Raw genomic sequence first — 22969 nt, forward strand, 5'->3', positions numbered from 1 at the left:
GTTCCTAACTATCCACCACACCTTTCACAAGGCTGCTCTAGAAAAGGGGAGAAGTAGATGCATCATCACAGACTTCCTGGGATATGTGTAGCAGTCAAGAAGGCTTCCTGCCAGAGGTAACCGTCTGGAGTTCAAACTGTGTTTCCTGGGGCACTCTGGGAAATGTTCGGCTCTCTCATCACCTGCTTTCTCAGAGCTTCCCTCAGTCTTTTCCCTGCAGCCCTAGATTCTGTGCCTAACCCTCAGAGCCTCAGGAAAGTGACCTGCTGAAACTCAAGCCCCTGGTGTGGCTCCGTCTCAGCCTCTGGGCACCCCACTGCAGCCAGCAGAGGCAGGTGGCCCACTTTCATAGATCTGGGTGTTGGTTGGTTTAGAGATTGGCTTCTGAAGCCACTATTTTGGTTCTGCTGACAGTGAATGAGCTAGAAATAGCAACAAGGGCTGAGTTGTCAGGCAGAGGGAGGAGCCAAGAGAAATGGGGGTGGGCAGATTGAGCTGCTAAATGGGGACTAGCTTTGTCTGCTCTGGATAATTATAGGCCTCAACAACCCTAGGACAAACTGAGAATGGTTTTCAATCCTTAGATTAGAGAGGGACTGCCTGGTTGGGCACAGCAGCAGCAGCCCTTCTGCCTCTTCCAGCTTTGGGAAAGGCCCAGAGAACACCTGAGGCAGCCAGCAGCCAGCTGGGCTTAGGGCCAAGCAAATGCTGCAGGGAGGAGAGAGGAGCTGACTGTGCAGTGCCTGCCATTTGAGGTCAGAGCCCAGAGATCCAGGATGTAGCATTACAGCCCCGTTTCCTCTTCTCTGAGCCTCAGTTTGTTTGTCTGTAAAATAGGGATATTTAACCCCTATATCCCAGACCAGACAGCCTATGTTTGCACAGTTTACAAATTGCAGAAGGAGTGAATGAGACTAAAACACGGCCTGTGCTCTGTGCACTCCACTGAACACCCTGACTGGGAGCCACGTCTGCCTGGGAGGAAGAGGGACCTTTTCCTGGACCAAACCCAGGAGTGAGTCTGCCCGAAAGGCTGGTTTCTCAGAGGGGACACCTTTTATTTGTTGTTTTGTTGTTGTTGTTGTTGTTTTGTATTTTTCTGAAGCTGGAAACGGGAGAGACAGTCAGACAGACTCCCGCATGTGCCGGACCGGGATCCACCCGGCACGCCCACCAGGGGCGAAGCTCTGCCCACCAGGGGGCGATGCTCTGCCCCTCCGGGGCGTTGCTCTGCCACGACCAGAGCCACTCTAGCGCCTGGGGCAGAGGCCAAGGAGCCATCCCCAGCGCCCGGGCCATCTTTGCTCCAATGGAGCCTTGGCTGCGGGAGGGGAAGAGAGAGACAGAGAGGAAGGAGGTGGGGGGTGGAGAAGCAAATGGGTGCTTCTCCTATGTGCCCTGGCCGGGAATCGAACCTGGGTCGGGGGCACCTTTTTTGATTTTCACAAAGGAAAAGCATTTGCCCTCTGGAAATAGATCACATGGCAGAGATGGACAAAGGTCCCTTAAGCCTCCAAGAGAGGGCAGAGCAGGCTCCAGAGAGCCTGGGTGAGGAGTGAGGAGGGGGATCAAAGGTGGCCCAAGAGAATAAGATGAGCTGGGAAGAGTGTGGCAGGGCAACCGTATGAGGAGATAGATGCATGAAGGTAGAGAGGGAAGGGAGCAGGTGCCCTCTGGAGCGAGGCCCAGTCGGGAGCCAGCTGGGATCCACTCCCCCTGGTGGCCTCTGGAGAGAGGGCTAAGTGGCAGTGGTGCCGCCCTGTGGCCGCTGGTCCATGGAGGCAGAGAACTGCACCTGATGCAGGGTCATAGCCAGAGAGCGTGGGGGCCATGAGGAGGGACACTGAGCCCAGGGAAAGCCTGGTCAGAGACAGCAGTTGGAAGAGAATGAAAAGGCATCCAGTGATTAGAATCAGAGTGAGGAAGGATACACGGGCTGGATGGACATTTTGGTAGCCCAAGAAAGAGCATTCTCTCAGACTGGGGGGTCTAGGAGAGCTTTCCAGAAGAGACAGCTAAACTGAAACCTCATGGAGACTGCAGTGAAGAGTGGTGAGCATGGTGTGTTCGGGAGGTGCAACCGGAAGCACGCGCAAGGTACCAGAGCTACGGGAGTGTGGTGCATTCCGGAAACTACAGTGGGCTTACCATCTCCTAATTATGTGGCATGGATGAGGACAGAACTGTGAGAGATATGACTGGAGGTGTGAGACGTCCTCAGATAATGAAGCATCTATACACTTTGTCGAAGTGTTTGTACTTTGGGGGTTGTAAGTAAAGGAGTGACATGATCAGATTTTCAGTTTAGGAAGATGGTTGCATACTGCGTGGAGGTTGGAGGAGCCAGGCTGGAGGCAGAGGTGTTGAAGAATCCAGGTGAGAGGTGAAGTTGACTTGAACTTGAGTAGGCACAACAAAGATGAAGTTAAAATGAGCAGATCCAAATTATATTGAGGAGGAGGAATCAACAGGCTCATTGGGTAAGGGGCAGGAGTCCAGGGTGACACCCATCACTGACTTGGGTAACTAATGGTGGCTGTCAGACTAGGAAGAAAAGTAAGTCTTGGGTGGGGCAGTAATGAAAAGTTCTGCTGAGTTTGAAGTTCAAGGGCAGTATTCAAATAGAGGTGGCCAGTAGGGTATGAGGCTTTGAGCTCAGAAGAGAGAACTGGGTCAGCCATCAGGGTCTGGGAGTCATCAGCCTAGAGATGTGAAATGGGAGCAAGAGGACCTCCCAGGAGGGCAGGACCATGAGAAACCTTGACCTTTATGGGTCAGCGGGAGAAGCCAAGAGCTAAATAGGGCAACCAGAGAGGAGAAGGAAAGGCAGCCCCTTCGATCCTCGTAACGTCTTGTACCACTCACAGGTGAGAAATCTGCAGGCTTTTATATTTTTTATATTTATATATTTTTTATATTTATACCTTTTATGAGGATGCAAGTACAAAGAAGCTCAGAGCTAAATGTTTTGCTCCATCATAAAACCACCCTTCACCTAGGCTTTCTGGGGTATCTCCTTCCCAACCCCTGTCTGTGTCATTTTGGTCAGTCCTTTTGAAGGTTGAGTGTAACTGAAAAGATTGACTGGATTCAAGAGGTGCGATTTGTGCACAGTGAGTTTTGATTGTCCGTGTTGGCCAGGGTGGGCCCGGAGAGCATAGTGATCCAGCTCTGGTCTTTATTCAGGCAACCTAGCTTTGGGCGACAGTGTGAGGAGACAAGATGAAGGAAGGCGGCTACTGCCTAGCACTGGCACCCCACTCCTTCCCCTTGCACCCAATGCCGGTATCACTAATTGAGCCTCAGCCGCCCTCCTTTTCATGAAGTCTAGACAAGGACTCATCCTCCTTCTCTAGACTGCTGTCACACTGACTCAGAGCTGGCAAGTGAGCCTCCACCCCACAAACCACTGGAGTGTCTCCTGTCATTATTATGATGAACCTTTTATTATAGAGACAGACTGAACTCTGTTACATAAAGAATCTCTGGAGTGGGTCAGGGAGAGCCACCTGATCTGCCTCTGCCTCAGCTAAGCCCACACCCGCTATATACATCTCAAGGTCACTGCAAACAGCAGAGGCTGCTGTCCCCAGGGCCAGGCTAGTGGGGTTGGGCCGTGCTGGCCAGAGGGTCAGGGCTCCTGGCTGTTCACCAGGTCAGTGTTGCTCCGTCTCCCGCCCCAGTCGGTTGTCCAGAACCTGGAGCTGCCGGAGGAAGCCCGAGTTGGGGCAGATGTTGCGGTGGGCCTGCACCTTCTGAATGGCCTCCACCAGCGTCATGTTCTCGTAGATCATCAAGAAGGCCAGGACGATCGTGGCGGAGCGGCTCACCCCCATGGCGCAGTGTACCAGCACGCGGCCTGCAGGAAGACCCAACCTCTTGTCAGCTGCCTGCCCTCGTATCACCCACCCATTTGGGACTCAGAGATACTTCTGGCCATCTTTCAGCCCACCTATCACAGTGTTCACTGACACTGTGTTCACTGTCACTGGGGCAAATGAGGTCCAGAGAGGAAAAGGAACTGCTCAAGGTCACACAGCAAATTCATGACAGAGCTAAAGTTAGCAGCTGGGATTCCCTCCTCCAGGTTCAAGGTGCTTCCTCTGGCATCCTTCTCGACTCTGGTGAGTTGGTGGGGGTTGGAGGGAAGATAGTATGTCTGGAGTCCCTTGGGTTTGTGGCAGATTACAAGGGTGTCTACGTGCCTCTCTTTCCCCCCAGTTTCTGCCCTCTCCCCTGTCCCTGCAGCCCTAGGCCAAGGCTTCATTTTAGAGGAGCTTGCTCAAGAGCCTTTGCTGGGTCCTGTACTTTCTATCCAACAACTGAGGGGACAGTTACTTTCTGAGAGGTATGGTTACGCTGCTGACCACACTGAACCTTAGTTAGGCCTGTGATTGTTGATTTCCAGGGTGTCTCTGAAGGAGTCACTCACTGAATGTTAGTAGCTATTTGCCCCATGGGGTGGGGGTGGGGTTATTAAGAGGCCTGTGGCTCAGGACACTCCACCTCTCAGTGCTACTAGAAAAATGGGTCGGCCTGATCCCACCCCCACCTCCAGCTCCACCCCGCCCCTTCTGCAGTGGCTCACCTTGGGGAACACTAAGGGCAGTTCGTATGTATCGAGCAGCAGGTAGAAAGTAGACACTGAGGTCAAAGAAGGGGTTGTCATCAGCCTCAATGCCATAGTACTCCAAGGGCATCCCGTGATAGAACTTGGCACCTGTGTCCACTTGAAACTTGCCAGCGGCAACATTCATAACATGGGTGATGCCCAGCTGGGTCAGCTTGCTCTTGTCCCGGGCTGCGTACCTGCGGGAGGGCACAGGGGGAGTTGGGAATTGGGAGGGAGGGGTAGATCGCCCTGGCTCTGTTCTGGCTGGGCTGAACAAATTTCCCTCCTCTGCCCCACCCTCTCCAAGGGTAGAGACTGGAACCAGCTAACTGGCCATGGTGAAGGGGCTCCTCTACTTAGAATTCAACACTCCCTTTTACTCAGACCAACTTCTGTGAAAAGCAATTTGGCCACACACATCAAAAGCCTTAAAAATGTACATGTACTTTGTCCCGCAAGTCTGCTTCTAGGTCCTCAATTAAAGCAAGAACCAAACTGTGCCCACAGATATCTATAAATTAGATCCAAGGATATTTAAGATGGTGAAAAATTAGGGGGAAAATCACTAACTATCCTCTGATAGGACACTGAGTGTATACAGGTAGATGAAATACTGTGCAGCCACTAAAATACGGTAGACGCGGTACACAGGAAAGGTGCTCATGCTATATTGAGAACCTGTGAAAAATGCAGAAAACAAAGCGGAACATTGTTTAAGTTTTAAATATATGTGGCATGATTTCATTAAAAAAGCTTTCTTTATAAAGCAGATTACAAAATGAGATTATAAAGTGATACCATTTTTGTAAAAAAAAATGTGAAAGAACGTGTATGTGTGTATGTGTGTGTGCATTTTTTAAAAGTCAGTGAGGATTTCATTGCTGGTTATCTGTAGGAAGGATGCATCTTTGCCATATTGTTAACAAGATACTGATCCCTATTCTCTAACTATGAAGGTACATTTCTAAAACCCACATATATTGATCCATATGCTCTAAATTTTAGGAAAAAATTGTAGAGAAAATGATTCAGTTCTACTATCTATATATCGACCCTAGAGAAACTCATGTGAGTGCTATTGGGCCACGTGGCCTAGAATGTTTCTAGGGTCACTGTTCACAATGGCTAAAAAGTGGAAACAACTCAAGTGTTTCTATACAACAGAATGGATTACCTATGAGGTTTCTGCACAATTGAATAATTGCAGCATAAAAAATAAATGAACTTCAGCTACACAGATCACATGGGTGACTCTTACAATTTTGAGCCAATTATGCCAGGCACAAAACACACATAATATGATTCCATTCATCTAACTTTAAAAGACAGACAAAACTAACCATGTTGCTAGGTAAAAATATAGAGAAAAGCAAGGAAATAATTATTTTAACACTTAGTGGTTATCTATAGGGGAAGGGTTCAGAAGGGGATTCTGAGGTACAGGTAACGGCCTATTTCTTGACCTGGTTGGTGAAACTTTTCATGTAAGTTCTCTGTACTTTTCTTATGAGTGTTTGACTTTTACAATTAAAAGAATAATTTCTATAAACGGGAAGAAACATGTGGAAAGATCACGGGAGGCAAAGAGGATGCCACCTGCGCCCCTAGCAGGCTCTGGGAGAGGCTCTGCTGCTTCTCCTACTCCCCACTGGGCTGTACTCACGCATCTCCCAGGAAGAGGTTGGGCCAGACCTCATCGATGTGGCTCAGCATGGCAGCCCGGCGGACCCACAGCAAGCGCTGCAGTGAGGACAGTGTAGGTGGCTGGTATGGGGACACTGGGCCTGCCCTGTGGATCTTGGGCCTCCGGAAGTCCTGCTTTTGCAGGGAGTCCATCCTGAAAGAGGGTGGACACTGCAGTGGCTGGAGGCACATTCCCCAAAGGTGGACCCAGCTGACCCAGAGGTCCACGAGTAGTGCAGAGCCCAGGTGACACGGAGATGATGCCAGAAGGGCCTCAGCTGGTTCATATGAGGTCATTAGCCAGTTCAGCTGAGGCTGAGGCTGAGGCCTAGACCGTTTCCCAAGGAACAAGGGCATCACCTCTTGTTACCCTCTCTCCTGCTTTCTCCAGAGGACCCTGAGGTCAGAAACTTTGGCCAAATGGTCCTTGGAGTTCCCTGTTTGTAGCAATGAGTCAGTGCATACCCAACCCCTTACGCCACTGGTCACTCAGGACTTTGTAAGGATGGAGAACTCAGATGGCTGTGGCTCCTCACAACCTGGGCAACTCATCTCAAGCCCCCTCCGCTGCTACTTCCAGGGCTAGTCCTCAGGCCTCACACTCTCCCATTTCCAGGTGCTTGGAGAGCAGAGCTCACCACTGGAGTGGGGGCCTGGGCTATGAATGACATTTGTTAGTATTTCCATACTGAATGAGGGAATGCCTTTTAGGGGCCTGGTGCCTCGCTTGTGGCAGGCCCCCATTTGACACAAGAGGAAGCTGAAGCTCAGAGAAATTTTTTAAGTGACACCCCAAAACCATATGCCGCATATTTATCAAGGCTGTGGTTTCAATCCAGTTCTGCAATTCTGGATCAGTCCCCGACCCTTCCAATGGCCTTCTTTGGGGACTCCAGAGAGTGGTCACTAACCCACCCCACTGCCCAGGGGAGCCTGGTGTTGTGCTTGCACGTGTGCCTGTAAGTCCTGGGAAGCTCCTCCTTACCGCCACGCCTCAGGCCAGGGCTGCACGTCAGGCCTCACCCCAGTGGGGTGGGTTGTCTCAGAAGTCAGCTGGTTGAGGGAGTCTGGGACCCTGCAGAGCTGGGATATCAGTGGCACCAGAACGTGGGTCTGGTGCTGTGCTGGGAAGTTGTGCCTGTCTTGGCTGACTGCCCCTGGCCCCCTCAACCAGTAATGAGGGAAGGTACAAACTGGAAGAAACATCTTGTCTCTCTGGTAGGCGGTGCCAGGACCAGAAAGAGAAACAGGCACCCAGGAGGCCACCGGCTTGGCCAAGCTCACACAGCGGGCAGCTGAGGGGCAGGGCGGAAGTGAAGCCCGGGCTTTTCCCCTCATTCCCCACTGTGACCTCTTAGGGCAGGTTGAGTGACCTGCCACCTACCTAGGGCATGGTCTAAGTCTGGGATTGAGGGGTGGGGGCAGGGACAGGACTCAGCCCACAGCGGAATGGGGCTGGGGCAGGTTCTACCCAGAACACAAGTGCTGTGAAGCGCCTAGAATTCCAGGTTCTCCTCTTGGAGGCCATGGCGGGGGAGGGGGGCTGAGAGCTGACTGAGGCCGCTGTGGAGGGAAGTGCAGCCCTTCTGAACCCCAGGCCTTCTCTGTGCTGGGCATCTTTTTGGGAGTAAATGCTCTTGGGCCTGGAACTCCCCATTGAGATTGAAGGCTGCTACTTGAAGTGGTGGGAAAAGAACTTTAGAGAGAGGGAGGAGAGGCTGGCCACAGTCTGTTCTGTGGCCGCAAGTGTTTGCTCCTGTCTTGGCCCCGGTTCTTTCCTCATGTTAAATATCCTGGTCTTGCTTGACTGAGAAGTCTCTGTGGGTCTGCCCTGAGAATGAGAGAGGCCTGGCTGGGCACACAGCAACTATCGAGAGCAGTGCAGTGTGTCAGAGTGGGGGAAGCCTCCGGCTCCAGGGCCTTCCAAAAGCCACACTGGTCTGGAGCCGCCAATGGTGCTTGAGCCCCAGGCAGGACAGATGGAGTTTGGGGAAACCTGGCAGGCGTGGATTCAGGCCTTGAGCTTGGCATGGGGTAAGGCTGCCGCCCAGTGGCCAGAGGGTGTCTTGTAGCCCAGCTGTGCCTGGGAGCAGGCAGCCAAACTTTTTTTTGGTTGAGGGAGCTGGTGGACTCTGCTTCTCCTGGGGGCTCCTGGGCAGAGGAGGAGACAGCAGCAGGATCAAAGATTGGAGGTCCTAAGCCACAGCCCCCACCTCAGTCTCCTAGGGGATGTAGGCCCCGGTCTGGAGAATGGTGCCTTTCCCTTGAACCCAGGGGTACTCCTTGTCAGGTCCCTGTAGGGCCTCTCTCCTGATGCTTATGTATGTAACCCCACCTGTCAGCTCCATGCCCACTTTTGCCAGCTGAGTCAGGCCCAACCCCTTGCCCACTGACTCATCCACCAAGCTCCAGGCACACCCAAGAAAGGGGAATTGGTGTCTTCAGCAGCTTACTTGGTTTCTGCCACCCACAGACCCAGACTGCTAAGGACCCTGCCCAACACTCCCTCTCGCACCTCTCCGGTCACCTGAGGGTGGAGCAGAGCCCGCCCTCCAGCAGGGACAGGCCTGGCTTGGGTTTCCTCCCCACTCACTCTTGCTCTCCGTTGGCCTCCTTCCTGCATCTCCCCTGAAAGCTCAACAGCTGCCTCTGGAGGCAGCAGCTTGCCTGCTCTCGTGTTGCTGCTGTTTCCAAGTTCAGACACTTGTTTTCTGTCTTTGTATCTCTCCTCCTCTCTCCCACTTGCCTCTGTCTCCCAGCCTTTCACAGGAGCTCATGCTGCTCCACAGCCTCCCAGCACACCCTGCAGGATGGTGGCCTTGGGCCAAGCACGGCCCGACTCAGGACAGGGGCAGCTGTGTGCCACCCACCTCCCCAGCTGCAGCTCCAGGAGACATGTCCCCAGGTCTTCCCTGCTGCTCACTCCCTCTGCCTCCTTAGTGCCCCCTTGCCCCCCCCTCCCCCAGCAGAACAGATGGAAGGAACTGTGACACAGGACAGGTAGGCTGGAGACTCCTGAGGACCAGAAGCCTCAGGGAGGGTGGCAGGCAGACTGCCGGTGGGTTTGTGCACTCAGCGCGCAGGCCTGGGAGGAGGGCAGACCTGGGCAGAGTTCGTAGGTCTGGTGCTTGTGTCTGTGTGCGCTTCTCTGAGCCACTATCCTCAGTGGGGCTGCTGTGGGAATCCCACGAGGTAATACATGTAAGGCACTTCCCACAGGGTCTGCCTCATGGTAGATGCTCAATAAATGGTGCATCTTACTATTCTTATCGCTACTATTATTACTCTTACCTAGTCAAGCCTCAGCCATATCCTGAGTGGAGGGTAACTTCCCCATGGGACAGTGAAGCTTGGTCTTGGTCTCTGTTTCCTGATGTTTCTTTCTCTGCCTGGCCATAATTATTATTATATTCACCACTTACTATGTACCAGATAGAGCTAAATGCTTATATTCTCTCATTGGATCCTCACAGTACCCTTATGAAGCAGGTAATATTATTATACCCATTTTACAGATAAGGAAACTGAGACTCAGAGAGATTAAACAATGTACCCAAGGTCACACAGCCAATAAGCATGAGAGCCATGATTGAAATTCAGGTCTTTCGGACTCTGCTGTGCTTTGTCCGTGCCTCTACCTCTGACTCAGTCCATCCCCCAGTCTAACCTAATCTCCTCCCTGCCCCCACCACAGTACACACAGGCATAGGCGCCCTGGCCCTCGTTACCCAGCAAGCTCTGTGCCGCCCCCCAAATAGTAGCACTCACCCACCTGTGGGGGTATCTGGCCCAGCCTGTGGTCTTCTTGGACAGGTACTTTGTGCTGCTGACTTCCAGCCACTTGTCTTTGCACACTTGATGCTGTTTCTATTTTTGGATTTGAGCTTAATTATAAAGCATGATGTGCTACTCCTGTCTTCTTCTCCCCCCGCCCCCCGCCACTCCCCACCCACCGACTGGTCCCATGGCATGGTCAGTGCCACACCCACCAAGCACCTGGCCCTGCCCGAGGAGAGGCAGCCAGCAGGGTATGTCTGCAGTGTGAATGAATGTGTGTATTGGTTGTGGGGCAGGGAGAAGGAAGACCGAATAAGCGATTTTAAAAGTTCCCTTGGCCTTTAAGGATGGTGTGGAGCCCAGTCAGAATGGCGTTCATCAACAAAACAACACAGAATAAGTGCTGGTGAGGATGTGAAGAAAAGGGAACCCTCCTGCACTGCTGGTGGGAATGCAGACTGGTGCAGCCACTGTGGAAAACAGTATGGAGATTCCTCAAAAAATTAAAAATCAAACTGCCTTTTGATCCAGCTATACCACTTTTAGGAATATATCCCAAGAACACCATAGCTCTGTTTGAAAAGAAGAAATGCACTCCCATGTTTATGGCAGCATTGTTCACAATAGCAAAGATCTGGAAACAGCCCAAGTGTCTGTCAGTGGACTAGTGGATTAAAAAGCTTTGGTATGGATATACTATGGAATACTACTCAGCCATAAGAAATGATGACATCGGATCATTTACAACAACATGGATGGACCTTGATAACATTATACTGAGTGAAATAAGTAAATCAGAAAAAACTAAGAACTATATGATTCCATACGTAGGTGGGACATAAAAATGAGACTCAGAGACATGGACAAGAGTGTGGGGGTTACGGGGTGGGGGGAGGAGAGGGAGGGGGTTGGGGGAGGGGAGGGGCACAAAGAAAACCAGTTAGAAGGTGACAGAAGACAATTGGACTTTGCATGATGGGAATGCAGCATAATCAAATGTCAAAATAACCTAGAGATGTTTTCTCTGAACATATGTACCCTGATTTATCAATGCCACCCCATTAAAATTAATAAAAACAAAGGATGGTGTGGAGCATGGGCAGAGAGGTAAAGCTGGAAGGATCTTCTATGGAGAAAGACAGGGAAGAGACCAGCCAAAATCACACACAAACTGGTGGCATTGCCAATATCAGAACCCAGGTCTGGCCTGGCCAGTTGGCTCAGTGGATAGAGCATTGGCCCAACTTATGGATTCTGGGTTCAATTCCTGGTCAGAGCACTCGAGAGAAGTGAACAACTGCTTCTGCCCCTTCCACCTCCTCTTTCTTTCCCTCTTCCCCTCCCACAGCTAGTGGCTCGATTGGTTCGAGTGTGGCCTAGGGTGCTGAGGATAGCTGGGTTGGTCCAAGCTCGTCAGCTTCAGGTGCTAAAAATAGCTCAGTTGATTTGAGCATCAGCCTCAGATGGGGGTTTCCAGGTGGCTCCTGGTTGAGGTTCATGCAGGAGTCTGTCTCTCGATCTCCCTTCCTCTCTCTTAAAAAAAGAACCCAGGCCCAAGGGCCTTTAAATGAGGGCTGAGGTTTATAGGAGTGACCCAGGATTAAGATGCAGACTAAGGAAAGTATGGCAAGACAGACAGAGTGTAAGTGGGTTTAGAGCAGGTCGTTAGACCAGCCGTGTCCTGCAGTCAGGAGCTGTGTGTCCAGAAGTCATTCTGCTCTGGAGTTCTTCCTTTCCCCTAAAGGCATTCCTGTCCCAGGTCTCACTGTCCCTTGAGGCCAGCAAGATGGTTTTCAAGGTCCCTCCTAAGGTCAACTGTGATCAGTTTGAGACCATGGATTTGGGCGTATTAAGAACCCTCCCTGCTCTCCTCATATACACAAACTTCTGCACTCTTCCCCACTCACACTCCCAGGCAACATGCACACAGAGACGTTTGTATACCCACAGCTGCACCTACGCAGGTCTCTGAAGTCTGAGCTCCAGGAGGTAAGGCTCAGCTCTACTAGGGCTCCTTGAGCCCTAGGGAGAGCTGGTGCAGGCAGCTGTGGCCAAGGGCTACGGTAAACAATTACAATCCCCTCCGGCTCTCCCCCCATCCCGCTCCCACCCCCTCCCAGGGACCTTCGGGTCCCTGGGTGAGGAGCCTCAGGGCTTGGCTTAGAGTGTAGCCCCTTCCCCCGTGGAGACTGCAGACGGTGACTGGGAGGGAGTGCAGGCAGCGGAGGAAGCAGGTGGAGTAGCAGGCCACAGGGCAGACCCCACAGTGGGCTCTTACCATCTTCGGGGTGTCCACCTGGGCCACAGCCTCCAGCAGCACCAGCAGGGCCAGTGCCAGGGTATCAAAGTGGCAGAGCCTGTTGGCAGAGAGTAAGGACCATCTCTGGGGGAGAGATGGGCTCCATGTTACAGGCGGTAAACCAAGGCCCAGATTGGCTGGGGCCACATCACTGGGAGCTTGCCACTCAAACCTACTTCTGCTTTGTGCCCTCTGGGTAAGGTCAAGAGGGTATAGGTGCCGGGAAAGATGAGGAGGCAGGTCTGGGCCCAGGGATCATGGACAGAGGTAGCCTCTCCCCATGGCCCCTCGGTTTTCAGAGTCCCCCGCCGCAGGGCTGCTGTGCACAGCCGCACAGACTGCGCATGGCACAGGGTGCTCCAGCTGCAGAGACCATTGGGTAGATGGCACCCCCAGAAACTGTGCAATGCTGTGGCCCAAATGACTGCCCCAAGCCAGCTGCCTGATGGGAAATGAGGTTTGAGGGCAGGAGTTTTAGAGCCTCACGCCAAGGAAGTGGGGTGATTGGGCATGATCAGAGACCTGCTGCTTTGAAGGTTCCTGAAACCTGTTTAGAGGAAAGGAGCGGTGGGAACATGCCAGTCCTGTCCTCCCCTCGGCTCCCGCACCTTCAGAGCCCCCACAATAGTTTCCCAGCTTAGCCACAGGCCTAATCCCACTCCAGCTCTAACCCTAATTTTCTTCCACTGCACTCACCCCCAAATTCTAAATTTCGCCCTCTATCCTGCCCTAACTCCCCCTCCCCCCCAAGATGCTCATCCTCCTGACAGCATGTGCAAAGCGGTCAAATTGCGAAAGTGCTCCCCCTGGTTGGGCTGGCTATGCATTCAGAGACCAAAGCAGCTCTTCCAGGTGGGAGGCAGGGGAGGACTCAGGCCACGCTCTGTGAAGCTCTTGGCAGGAGGACGAAGTTGTTGCTCTTCCAACTACCTGGAGAGCCTAGGCCAGTCACCCACCCCCACTGGCAGTCCGTGTGAGACCGTGGGTGGTATGGCACAGCCAAAGTCAAGGCTGAGGAGATCTGAGGGAAGGAGCAGTGTGTGTGTAGCAAGAGCTAGAGGCAGAGCCAGGGCAGTGGACAGCAGCCCCAGAGGTCTAACCCCTGGATGTGAATGTGAGGAAGGTAGGCTGTCGGGGCCAGCCAGGAACAGACCGAGCCTGGGCACTGAGGGAGAAGGGCAGTGGGTACTCTGCAGCTCCCTCACAATCCTGGTACAACCCCAGGAAGAAATGCCCTTGCCCTCCCAGCCGAGCTGGAGGAAAACACAAGGCCAAAGCCAAAGCACTGCAGCAGCACCTCAGCGACTGTCTGGGCCGAGAGCCTGAGAAGCAGTGTTGTTGGGGCAGCCCAACTCCTACTGGGCAGCTGCAGGCACTGGGGCCGCTGGCAGGGGGAAAGTAGCTTGGGGAGAGGAGGTATTAGGGATCTGTCCCTCGTGTGCTATTGCTCCAAATGCAGGGAACCTAGAACAGGAAGGCAGAGGCCCTGGCCGGTTGGCTCAGTGGTAGAACGTCAGCCTGGTGTGCAGGAGTCCCAGGTTCGATTCCTGGCCAGGGCACACAGGAGAAGCGCCCATCTGCTTCTCCACCCTTCTCCCTCTCCTTCCTCTCTATCTCTTCCCCTCCTGCAGCCAAGACTCCATTGGAGCAAAGCTGACCCAGGCCCTGAGGATGGCTCCATGGCCTCTGCCTCAGGCGCTAGAATGGCTCCGGCTGCAAGGGAGCAACACCCAGATGAGCAGAACATCGCCCCCTGGTGGGCATGCTGGGTGGATCCCAGTTGGGGGCATGCGGGAGTCTAACTGCCTCCCTGCTCCTAACTTTGGAAAAAATAAAATAAAATAAAAATAATAAAAATTTAAAAATCAGGAACGCAGAGAGGAGTCTGAGTAGATTTCAGTAAGACCTTTATGTTCTAATGGGATCCCTGGAACCAGAGAGGAAGGGAGGCTAGGGAGAGTCCTGTTGATCTCTGACATCAGATTGGGGGGGCAGGTTGGGAGTGGGGTGCTGGGTCTAAGGCAGGGAATGGACTGGTGTGACAACAGGAGAACTTTACATCAGCAGGGCTGTGTGTGGAGGTCGTGGTGGGGGCAGGAGCACCTGTTCTCCTTCCCCACTTGGGAATGGTGAGGCAGAGCTGACCTGAGAATGAACTAAACTTGGAGTGAGCGCTGCGGCCACACTCCCCCCCCCCCCAAGCTGAAGGAATGGTGTGCAGAGGAGTGGGGAGATTCAGACAGCCCACAGGTGCCAGGGCTGGTGGCCTTGGTGGGGTTTAGGTGAGTCCCCGTGGCTTTCAGCCAAGGAGGTGGAACAGATCGGCATCAGGACCCGGCAGGAAGGCCTCGCCTCTTCCATTTTCTGCTTTCTACCCATTCCTTTCCTAGTCTTTCCATCCCCCGTGGGGTCTGCAGAACCTGGGCAGGCTGGGAGAGAGAAGAGCCCCACTGGAGGCTTATCGTGGGCGGGCTCTGATAGGACCTTGGGTCAGTGAGGGGAGCCCAGCAGGTTGGAGAGTGGGCCAGGCCCCCTTCAACTCTCACTTCCAGCCAGACACAGCCCTGAGGACTGACCTCTGACCTGGTCCCATCCCATATCCCGTACCAACCCTCACCTGACCTTCCACTGCCAGCCCTCATTGTCCTCCCCTGCATGTTCCTTGCCCAGCTCTCACCTGACCTCTCACTTCTAACGGCACCCAGCTGTGCCCCCTCGTCCCCTCACTCCCTGCCCAGACCTCACCTGGCCCCTCAGCTCTGGCCTGCACCCCGCAGCTTCTGGTCCAGCTGGCAGAGCTGGTGGAGGAAGCCTCGGTTGGGGAAGACCCATCGGCGCTGCCTCACGGTGATCACTGCCTGACGCAGGGACATCTGCTGGTGCAGCATGAGGTAGGCCAGGACCAGTGTGGCGGAGCGGCTCACACCGACCACACAGTGCACCAGGATCTTGGCTGAGGAAACATTCTGGTGAAAGACCCTTTCTTGCCAGCAGGCCCACCCGTGTGCTGAGGTGGGAACCCAAGTTCCTTTCCTGCTCTGCTTTGGGTGATCTCTGTGACAAACCCTGGGCAAATCATTCAACCCTTATGGGCCTCAGTTTCTTGATCTGTCGAATGGGTAGACCAACACCTATTTTGCCTACCCTTGGGATGGGGCCCAAAGTTCTTAGCATGGCTTATAAGACCTGCCACGAACTGGCCCCAGCTGATTCTACAGCCTCAGCTCAGGTTGTCCCACCCCGACCTTCAGCTCTAGGCACACAGGGTAACTCTCAGTTCTTTGATGCTGTCATGGCCCCTGGCCTCCAGCCTTACCACATGCTATTCCATCTCCTTGTCAATCTTTCTCCCTTCTCTTCATTTGACTAACATCTGCTGCTCATCAGGTTTCAGCTAGACATGGCCTCCTCACCAGGCTTTCCTGGCCACTCATGGAATTACTTGAATCACAGAGCAGCTCATCCTTTTTGCATGTGGCCCCAGTGACTACTGTTGTAGAGGGAAGTTGTTCTACCTCCCCGACCCCCTGAACTGAGCACCCCTGCTCTGTGCTCCCACAGCTCTTCACATTTGCCCACTCATATGAGTGGCACTCATAATACTTTACATTTTGACTGTCTTTCCTTCAAACATATAATGACAAGTTCCATGAGGGTAGGCACGTGGCTTTGTCTAAGTGTGAATTCCTACCATCTAGCTCAGTGCCTGGAACAGAGAGGATGATAAATAGCTGGTCAGTGGATGAATGAAGAACAAATGAGTGCCAAAGTGCTTTGGAGATTAAGAGGTGCTATGAGCCATTGTCTTGCCTTTCCCATCACACAGGTGAGAAACAAGTCCAGAGAGGGATGCGGGCTTGCCCCGGTCCAAGTAGCAGGGGCATGGCTCTCACACCAGATAAACACATAACAGGGGCTCAGCTTCACCCAGGTCCCTTATTGTCCCCTGAATATTGGAAGTTTTTTTCCATTTGAAAGTATTTGTGACAGAAACCAGACATCTGGATACCAAATGACGATTTCCCAAGGCTGAGTGATGCAGAGAAAGAACTGTTTTGCTGTTTGGGAGGCCAGGCTTCCAGCCCCAGAGCTGCTCCTAATTCATGGCATAGCCTTGTAGTCTAGGCCTCAGTTCTCCCATGTAAAGCAATGCAGTTGGATAAATCACTGGAGCACTGAGCAGAGGATTTAGAAAAGCCAGATGACTTTTTAAAAACAGGATGGTTGGGGTCCTCCCCCGAGGCCTCTGGACAGAGGGGAGGACCCAGTGAGGGTCTCTGTGTGGAGCACGCCTGTGCCTTTCCCCACCGCCTTCCCTCCCGGGAGTTTTCCTTGCCTCTCTTTCTCTTAGGCTGGGGAGGAAAGAGACTGTTCTTTTTGTCTCTGTGGCTTGTTCTCTGAGACCATTTCTCCTATGGTTTACTTCTTCTACCTCTATGACTTTCTGGATAAACTTTCTTGTATAGTTTGAAAAAAAAGTAAAAAAAAAAATCCAACAACTAGGGATGGGAGGGCACTGATGTTTGAAGGGAAACTGGACATCCCCCCCCATGACTGAACAGGATGGGATATGAAATCAGACCCCCAAGTCCTACCCCCTGGTGTGCTGAGGGCATGGTGAATAAAGTCAGCTGCGGAGGAGAAGTAGGCACTGATGTCGAAATCAGGGAGGTCTTGGGCTGGCACCCCCAGATAGCTCACACTGCTGCCGTAGAAGTCAGGGCCGCCCTGACAGTAGAGGCCCCCATGGGCGGCGTTCAGCACGTGGGTGATGCCCAGCTTCCATAGCTCAAAGCGGTTATTTGCTGTGGCCCTACGGAGGGGAAGAAAGAGGCTGAATGCTGGCTGAGCCACGGGGTCCAGGAAGAAGGCTTTGCCAGAACCCCTACTTCAGAGGAATGAAGCCATTATGGTCCAGAGGGAACCATAAGGAAACCAGCAAGCTTGAGCTGGGAGCCACACAGCTCACAGTGTCACCCTTAGAGCTTCCTGGTGGGAGAGTTGGTGGTATAGGAAGTTATCTTTAGCCTCTCTTTGTTTCCTAAGGTCATCTGTCCCTCCTTTGGCTGTGAAAGAAAGGAAAGGATTGCTTCACCCCTGGGACCTAGCTGCCCCTCCCTTCCTTCCTGTCCCATGCCTTCCCACACACTTCCAGCCTCTCCTAGCTACCTCATACCTGCCTCTACTGTGCAAATGTTTAGAGGTGAGACCTTTCCTGATTCACCTTTAGTCAGGCTTCCTCGCCCACTCTGCCCAGAAGGGAGAGGCTGGGACCAGGAAGAGAAGCTCTCTGTCCAATACACTTCATACTCCAAATCATCATTCCCCAGGTCTCTGCCCCTCAAGCCCAAATTGTCCTGGATGTGCCAGCAGACTCCAGAAACTTTTCTGGGAGGTCCCTTCTTTCAGGCAGGCAAAGTCCCTGCTCCCCCTGGTGGCCACATATGGTCACTGCACTGTCCCCAGCACACGAGGCCTGGCGAAAGTCCCTGGCCTTAGGATGCTCTGTATAGAACTATTTATTGGTGTTCCCATCCCACCTCTACTTCCAGTAAAGAGCCCAAGCACTGTCTCCTCTTGTTCCGCTCCCCACACCCTTCAGGCCAACTACCACTCACGCATCTCCTATGTAAAGGTTGGGCCAAACTTCATCCACTCGGCTGCAGGAAGAAATTTTCCCCGCCCTCAGGAGCTCCTCTAGTTCCAAGACGCTGGGGCAAGGTGTGGCTTTGGTATCTCCCTTCAGCTCTGGGAGTGGGGCCTCAGCCATGGACCAGTCCACTATCTCCTCTGTCTCTGCAGTCACTCTTCTCTGGTTCTCCAGTGTCGTTTCTCCTTTCAGGAGATTGGCAGGGACAGGTGGAACAGAAGGAAGTGACTCAGCAAGTCACAGGGGCCACCAGAGAGAACAGGACATTTTCCTCCTCAAGCCACCCCCCCCCATCCCAAACTCCATTACCACGTGGAATCAAACATACCTCTGCAAACCACTTTACCTCTTTGCCTCAGTTTCATCTGCAAAATAAGAATAATTGCACCTACCTCAAAGAATTGTGAGGATTAAGTGGAACAAAGAATATTTTTTCTCTAACACATAAAATATGCTTAAGAAACATTTTGGGATGTATTCTACTGTATACTGTGTTTACAGTAGAATCTATGTAAACACAATAAATTAAAATCAATTAAAAAAAAAAGAAACATTTTGAACAGGTTTAGAGGTCTAAACAGGCTATTTGATTCCAGGACTGAGTTAAAGTAAAATGTGTCCATAAAGTTATGGTACACTTTTGACCGGTCACAGGAAAGCAACAAAAGATGATAGAAATGTGAAATCACCAAATAAAAGGAAAACCCTCCCAGTTTCTGTAGAAAGATGTGGCAGCATGTGCGCATGCGCAGATGATGATGTAACACCGTGTATTCAGCGGAGCAGCCCACGGCCATGCCAGTCGAGATGTGAATGGTACAGAGGAAAGTTCAGTGTGTTCTGTGGCTCGCTAAATTCGAATCCGTGACCAAAGTGCAATGTGTTATCAACACGTTTATAACGAAGCGCCACCACATAGGCATAACATTACTGGGTGGGATAAGCAGTTGAAGGAAACTGGCAGTTTGGTGGAGAAACCCCGTTCTGGTAGGCCATCAGTCAGTGAAGAGTCTGTAGAGGCTATATGGGATAGCTACCTAAGGAGCCTAAAAAATCTGTGCGTGAGCCCACATCAAACTGCACTGAATAGGTATGAAACTGGGAGAGTTTTCCTTTTATTTGGTGCAGATTTCACATTTCTATCATCTTTTGCTGCTTTCCTGTGACTGGTCAAAAGTGCACCATGACTTTACGGACACACTGTAAATATCCAGGGTAGAGAGGAGGTGGTTGGCTACAAGAATGAATGATAGAAAAAGTTCTGCACGTCTGGGTGGGAACCATCTGGCTATTGGATGAGTTTCCAGATTCTAGGGCTCAGGGGAGGTTTCCTGAGTTGTACAGTCAGAGAACTATGGAGAGAAAGCATGGAGGACCCCATCTAAAGGGTACCCATAGGGTTCATGGGTGAAGGTTTAAATAATTCTGTAATGAAGATGGCGGATCTCTCAAAAGAAAAGACTGAAGTGGGTCATGTATGTCAACGTGGGAGAAGGGAGGTAAATGTGGCCTTAGACTTTCTGAAGAGCCTAAGGGCCTGTCATCAGAAACATTTTTGGGCTGGGAAGAAGATTCCTCTAATTATAAGGGCTTTTGATTCCACAATAGAAACTGAGAAAGATCTATATCTGTCCTTCTGCCACAGCTAGTAATTGGCAAACTAGGTGAGATATCTTGCCTGCTCTCAGATGACTTTATGAAGGCCCTGATGGGGTTCAGAGAAGTACTAGTTGTAGTGGGAAGCCTCCTTGCTGCCCCTGGCCTTGAGTCCAGCTTGAGGGTCAAGTCCACACCAGTGCATCCCATGTAAGCATGTCCACCCCATCAGAGCCCCTGAAATCTGCCTTGCACTGTTTGGTGAAGCAAGGTCAGGGACAGGCTGCAGCCCAGGTCCAGGTGGTTTTGGACTTTGTTTATGCCAAGGTTGGGGAGTTCCCACAGGGTGGGGTAGTATTGTGGAGTGAGAAGAGCATGGATTTTAAAGTTGGACTGATTTGAGTAGGAATACTGGCTTTGGCACATTTAACTACTGTAATTCAGACACGTTTCTTAGCTGCATAGGTTTGCACAAGGATTAAGTGAGATATTTATATGACATTTGGCATAGGGACTGTCAAAGAGTAAAGGGGCAATAAATGGTAATGATCACTGTGAGTTGGCTCTTGGAGAGGGGCTGGCTCCTTCTAGAGGAATTGGGATAATTTCTTCTTGTCAAACCCCATTTACTAATTCTATTGGTCCCGCCCCACCTACTAGCCTTATCTCCTTCGGCCTTCTCGCTTTGGACCTGACGCATGCTCCCTTGGGTTTTCTTGCTGTGGTTCTCTTGTTCCCATCTTGAGCCCCGTATCTCTTCCGGTTTTGACACCGCCCCCCCGCCCTTAGGGTTCCGCCTCCCACCAGCAGGGTCCCGCCTCCAGAAGCAGTTCCGGTTTGGATAAGAGCTGTTGCTTCAACCTCGGATACCGTGCAGAAGCAATGCCTGCGCGCAGCCGCCACCGTCCGCGCCTCCACTCCAGGTCTCCTCCCCGGGCCCCGCCCCCGCCGCTCGTGGAGCCTCACTCCGGCGAGGCTCGGAGGGCCCAGGACTCCGACGGCGGCTCGGACGCCGACTCGGAGGTGGGTTCGGATAGCCCGACTCGGACCGCGGAGGTGAGCGGGAGCTGAGGCTGAGGAGGAGAGTTTGGGGGGCACCTGCAGCCAAGGATGAGTGTGGGGTGTGAGGGAGGAAGCGGGGCCGCCGAGGACAGGCGTCCGGAGGGGCCCCGGGAGACCGTTGAGGGAGCCCGAGAGTCAGCTCTGGAATGGAATCTGAGGGAAATGGAGGTTGTTGAGCCGCGGGCCCGAGGGGGAGGACGATGGCCGGAGGCTGCGGTCAGTAGAGGCTGAGGCGCCAGAGGGAGTAGGAGATGGAGGGAGATGGAGCCTTGGAAAGGCAGGGCTGGGAGGTTTTTGAAAACCGGGTGGGGAGAGGAGCTCGAAGGGACTCCGCGGGAATGGGACCGGAGGGAGAGATGCTCTGGGATGAGGCCGCGGGGCCAGAGATCAGAGGTGCGAAGACCGAACGCCCTAACCGGGTCGGGACTGCCAAGGCAGCAGACCGAAGCAGGACCCTGCAATTAGAGGAAAGATTTAGGGAGGGGTCTTGGGTGGGACGTTGTCTGGCCAGAAAGAGAGAAATGGACTTAGAAAAGAAAAGGAGCCCTTGAGGATCTAATTTAGAGGTTTGGCATTTTCACAGGTGTCTTTCAAAGCCTTGAAGATCACTATACTTGGACTATGGGGTTTAAAGTGTGAGGACAGTGGATCCTTTTAAAATCCGGGGTGGGCGGGGCGGTGTTAAACACCGATTTGCCGATAGGACCGGGGGAAATAGTGAAAGGAAGTGATGTTAGGAAAAGATAGTAAAAAGGAGTTATTCTAAAAATAAAGATGCTGTTCGGATAGCTTCTAAGAGGATATTTCTTTTTCTTTATATTTTTTGAAATTTAAGATTATGATAAATACCAGGAAAGTTTAGATCATTACTTTTAATTTTAAAAAATTAAACTCGAAACAAAAATTTGGACATATCAATATTGACCTTTCCACTTTGACAGCTTTCATTGACATATTTACCGCAGGGTATAACTATATGGTCAGTGGATGTCTGGTTAAAAGGGTACATGAAACTAAGTGAAATCACCCAGGCCAGGATCCTGCCAGACCTAACTCTTAACCTAGCTCCAGGATTGGAATTGTCGCTTGAAAATGGGAGGGGTACTTTTGACATTTTTGCAGGACCGATATCCTTGCAAATTTGCAGATATTGTACAAATAATATTTTTAGTAGAGTGGTCTAGAAAAGTAAGACTAGAGAATGCTTGTACTTGGCAGTTAACAGGACTGGGACAGATGGGTACACAGTTGTTTTTTTAATAGAAAAAAAATAGTACCAAAACCATAATTGTGCCAGAAAAATGACTAATATTTACATTTACTTTAGAATAAATAAGTTAATTTCCTTTTGTAATTGTTACATTATAACAGTGCCTTATGAAATCTTTGACTTTAGTCAGTCTCATATGTTACTTTTACAACTTCTTACCTCTGTAAGTTTTGCAAAGTTGTTGGTCATTTCAAAACAAACTTTTCATGATATGATAATTTACTGATTGCAACAAGCTTTTAAATTATTTTATGTATATAGAGTATATATGTCATATCTTTAAATGCTCAGTGGACTATATAGTAATTATTTCCTCAAGGGAGAGTTGAATTCTTAGCTTTGCTTTTGGCTGTTGTCAAAAGATTAATTCCTTTTGCTTGAATTGACCTTAGTTGAAGAAGTATATAGTATGTCTGTTGTTTGTTTATTTTTTCTCACCAGATTGAGATCATCTAGGGACTTTGTCTTCATACTTAGCTCTGACATGTAAAAATTTAGGTAACATCCATTAAGTAACACCTTACTGTTACTGCAAAATTGAGGAAAGAAAGTGTTAGATGGAGTTGAGCAATTAACATATCAGCATGCCTAATAGTTATTTTATTTTTGCTACTCTTTGACAGTTGTCAAAATCAGTTATAAAGAAAATAAGTTTGGTGATAGAGCAGTTCCTCTAAGGCAGGAAAGTCTAAGGTACTCCATAAGATGTGATGGCTGTCATGGAAGAATGGGAAGACATATTTAGATAAATCAGTTTTATCCCTGTTTTTCTATAGATAAATCAGTTTTAATTTCAGTAACACTCATTCTGTTCTGCAAAGACTCTCATTCACATTTGACAACTACCTGTAAACACTTTTATTTTGTTAACCACTAGAGGCTCAGGGCTTTTTCAAAACTTTGTCATAGTTTTGCTGATTTAGAGACATTGTCAGGGGTTTTTCTGAGAATTGAAATTTGACCATTGTTTATGAGAAACTGGAATCACAAATGTAATGATTGTTATTATTATTTTGTTTT

General features: G+C 51.1%; 2 protein-coding genes across 8 annotated transcripts in view; one reads left to right on the forward strand and one right to left on the reverse strand.

Moving 5' to 3' along the window:
* Positions 1-3424: 3424 nt before the first annotated feature.
* On the reverse strand, positions 3425-18382 carry DUSP13A (dual specificity phosphatase 13A). Of its 7 annotated transcripts, none has more exons than XM_066243115.1 (7): positions 18350-18382; positions 17990-18206; positions 12351-12429; positions 10068-10162; positions 6276-6449; positions 4589-4809; positions 3425-3859 (listed from the first exon to the last, which is right to left on the reverse strand). In XM_066243115.1, exons 2-7 carry the CDS (start codon positions 18139-18141, stop codon positions 3657-3659), a joined length of 924 nt encoding a protein of 307 aa, XP_066099212.1. In that variant the 5' UTR covers positions 18142-18206; positions 18350-18382; the 3' UTR covers positions 3425-3656. The 7 variants fall into 7 exon arrangements, 6 of the variants coding, with proteins under 6 accessions (XP_066099212.1, XP_066099213.1, XP_066099216.1 ...); XM_066243116.1 differs by lacking the exons at positions 17990-18206; positions 18350-18382 and adding exons at positions 15117-15324; positions 16967-17104 and having other exon boundaries at positions 12351-12455; XM_066243119.1 differs by lacking the exon at positions 18350-18382 and having other exon boundaries at positions 12351-12455; positions 17990-18025.
* A 2084-nt stretch (positions 18383-20466) lies between these two features.
* The window catches only part of SAMD8 (sterile alpha motif domain containing 8), a 65256-nt gene continuing 62753 nt past the window's right edge, over positions 20467-22969 (forward strand). Inside the window, exon 1 of the mRNA XM_066242575.1 lies at positions 20467-20673. Within this exon, the coding sequence (XP_066098672.1) occupies positions 20500-20673 (174 nt within the window). The 5' untranslated portion in view covers positions 20467-20499. The remainder of the gene's footprint in view (positions 20674-22969) is intronic.

This window comes from Saccopteryx bilineata, chromosome 9, assembly GCF_036850765.1.
Source record: "Saccopteryx bilineata isolate mSacBil1 chromosome 9, mSacBil1_pri_phased_curated, whole genome shotgun sequence".
NCBI lineage: Eukaryota > Metazoa > Chordata > Mammalia > Chiroptera > Emballonuridae > Saccopteryx > Saccopteryx bilineata.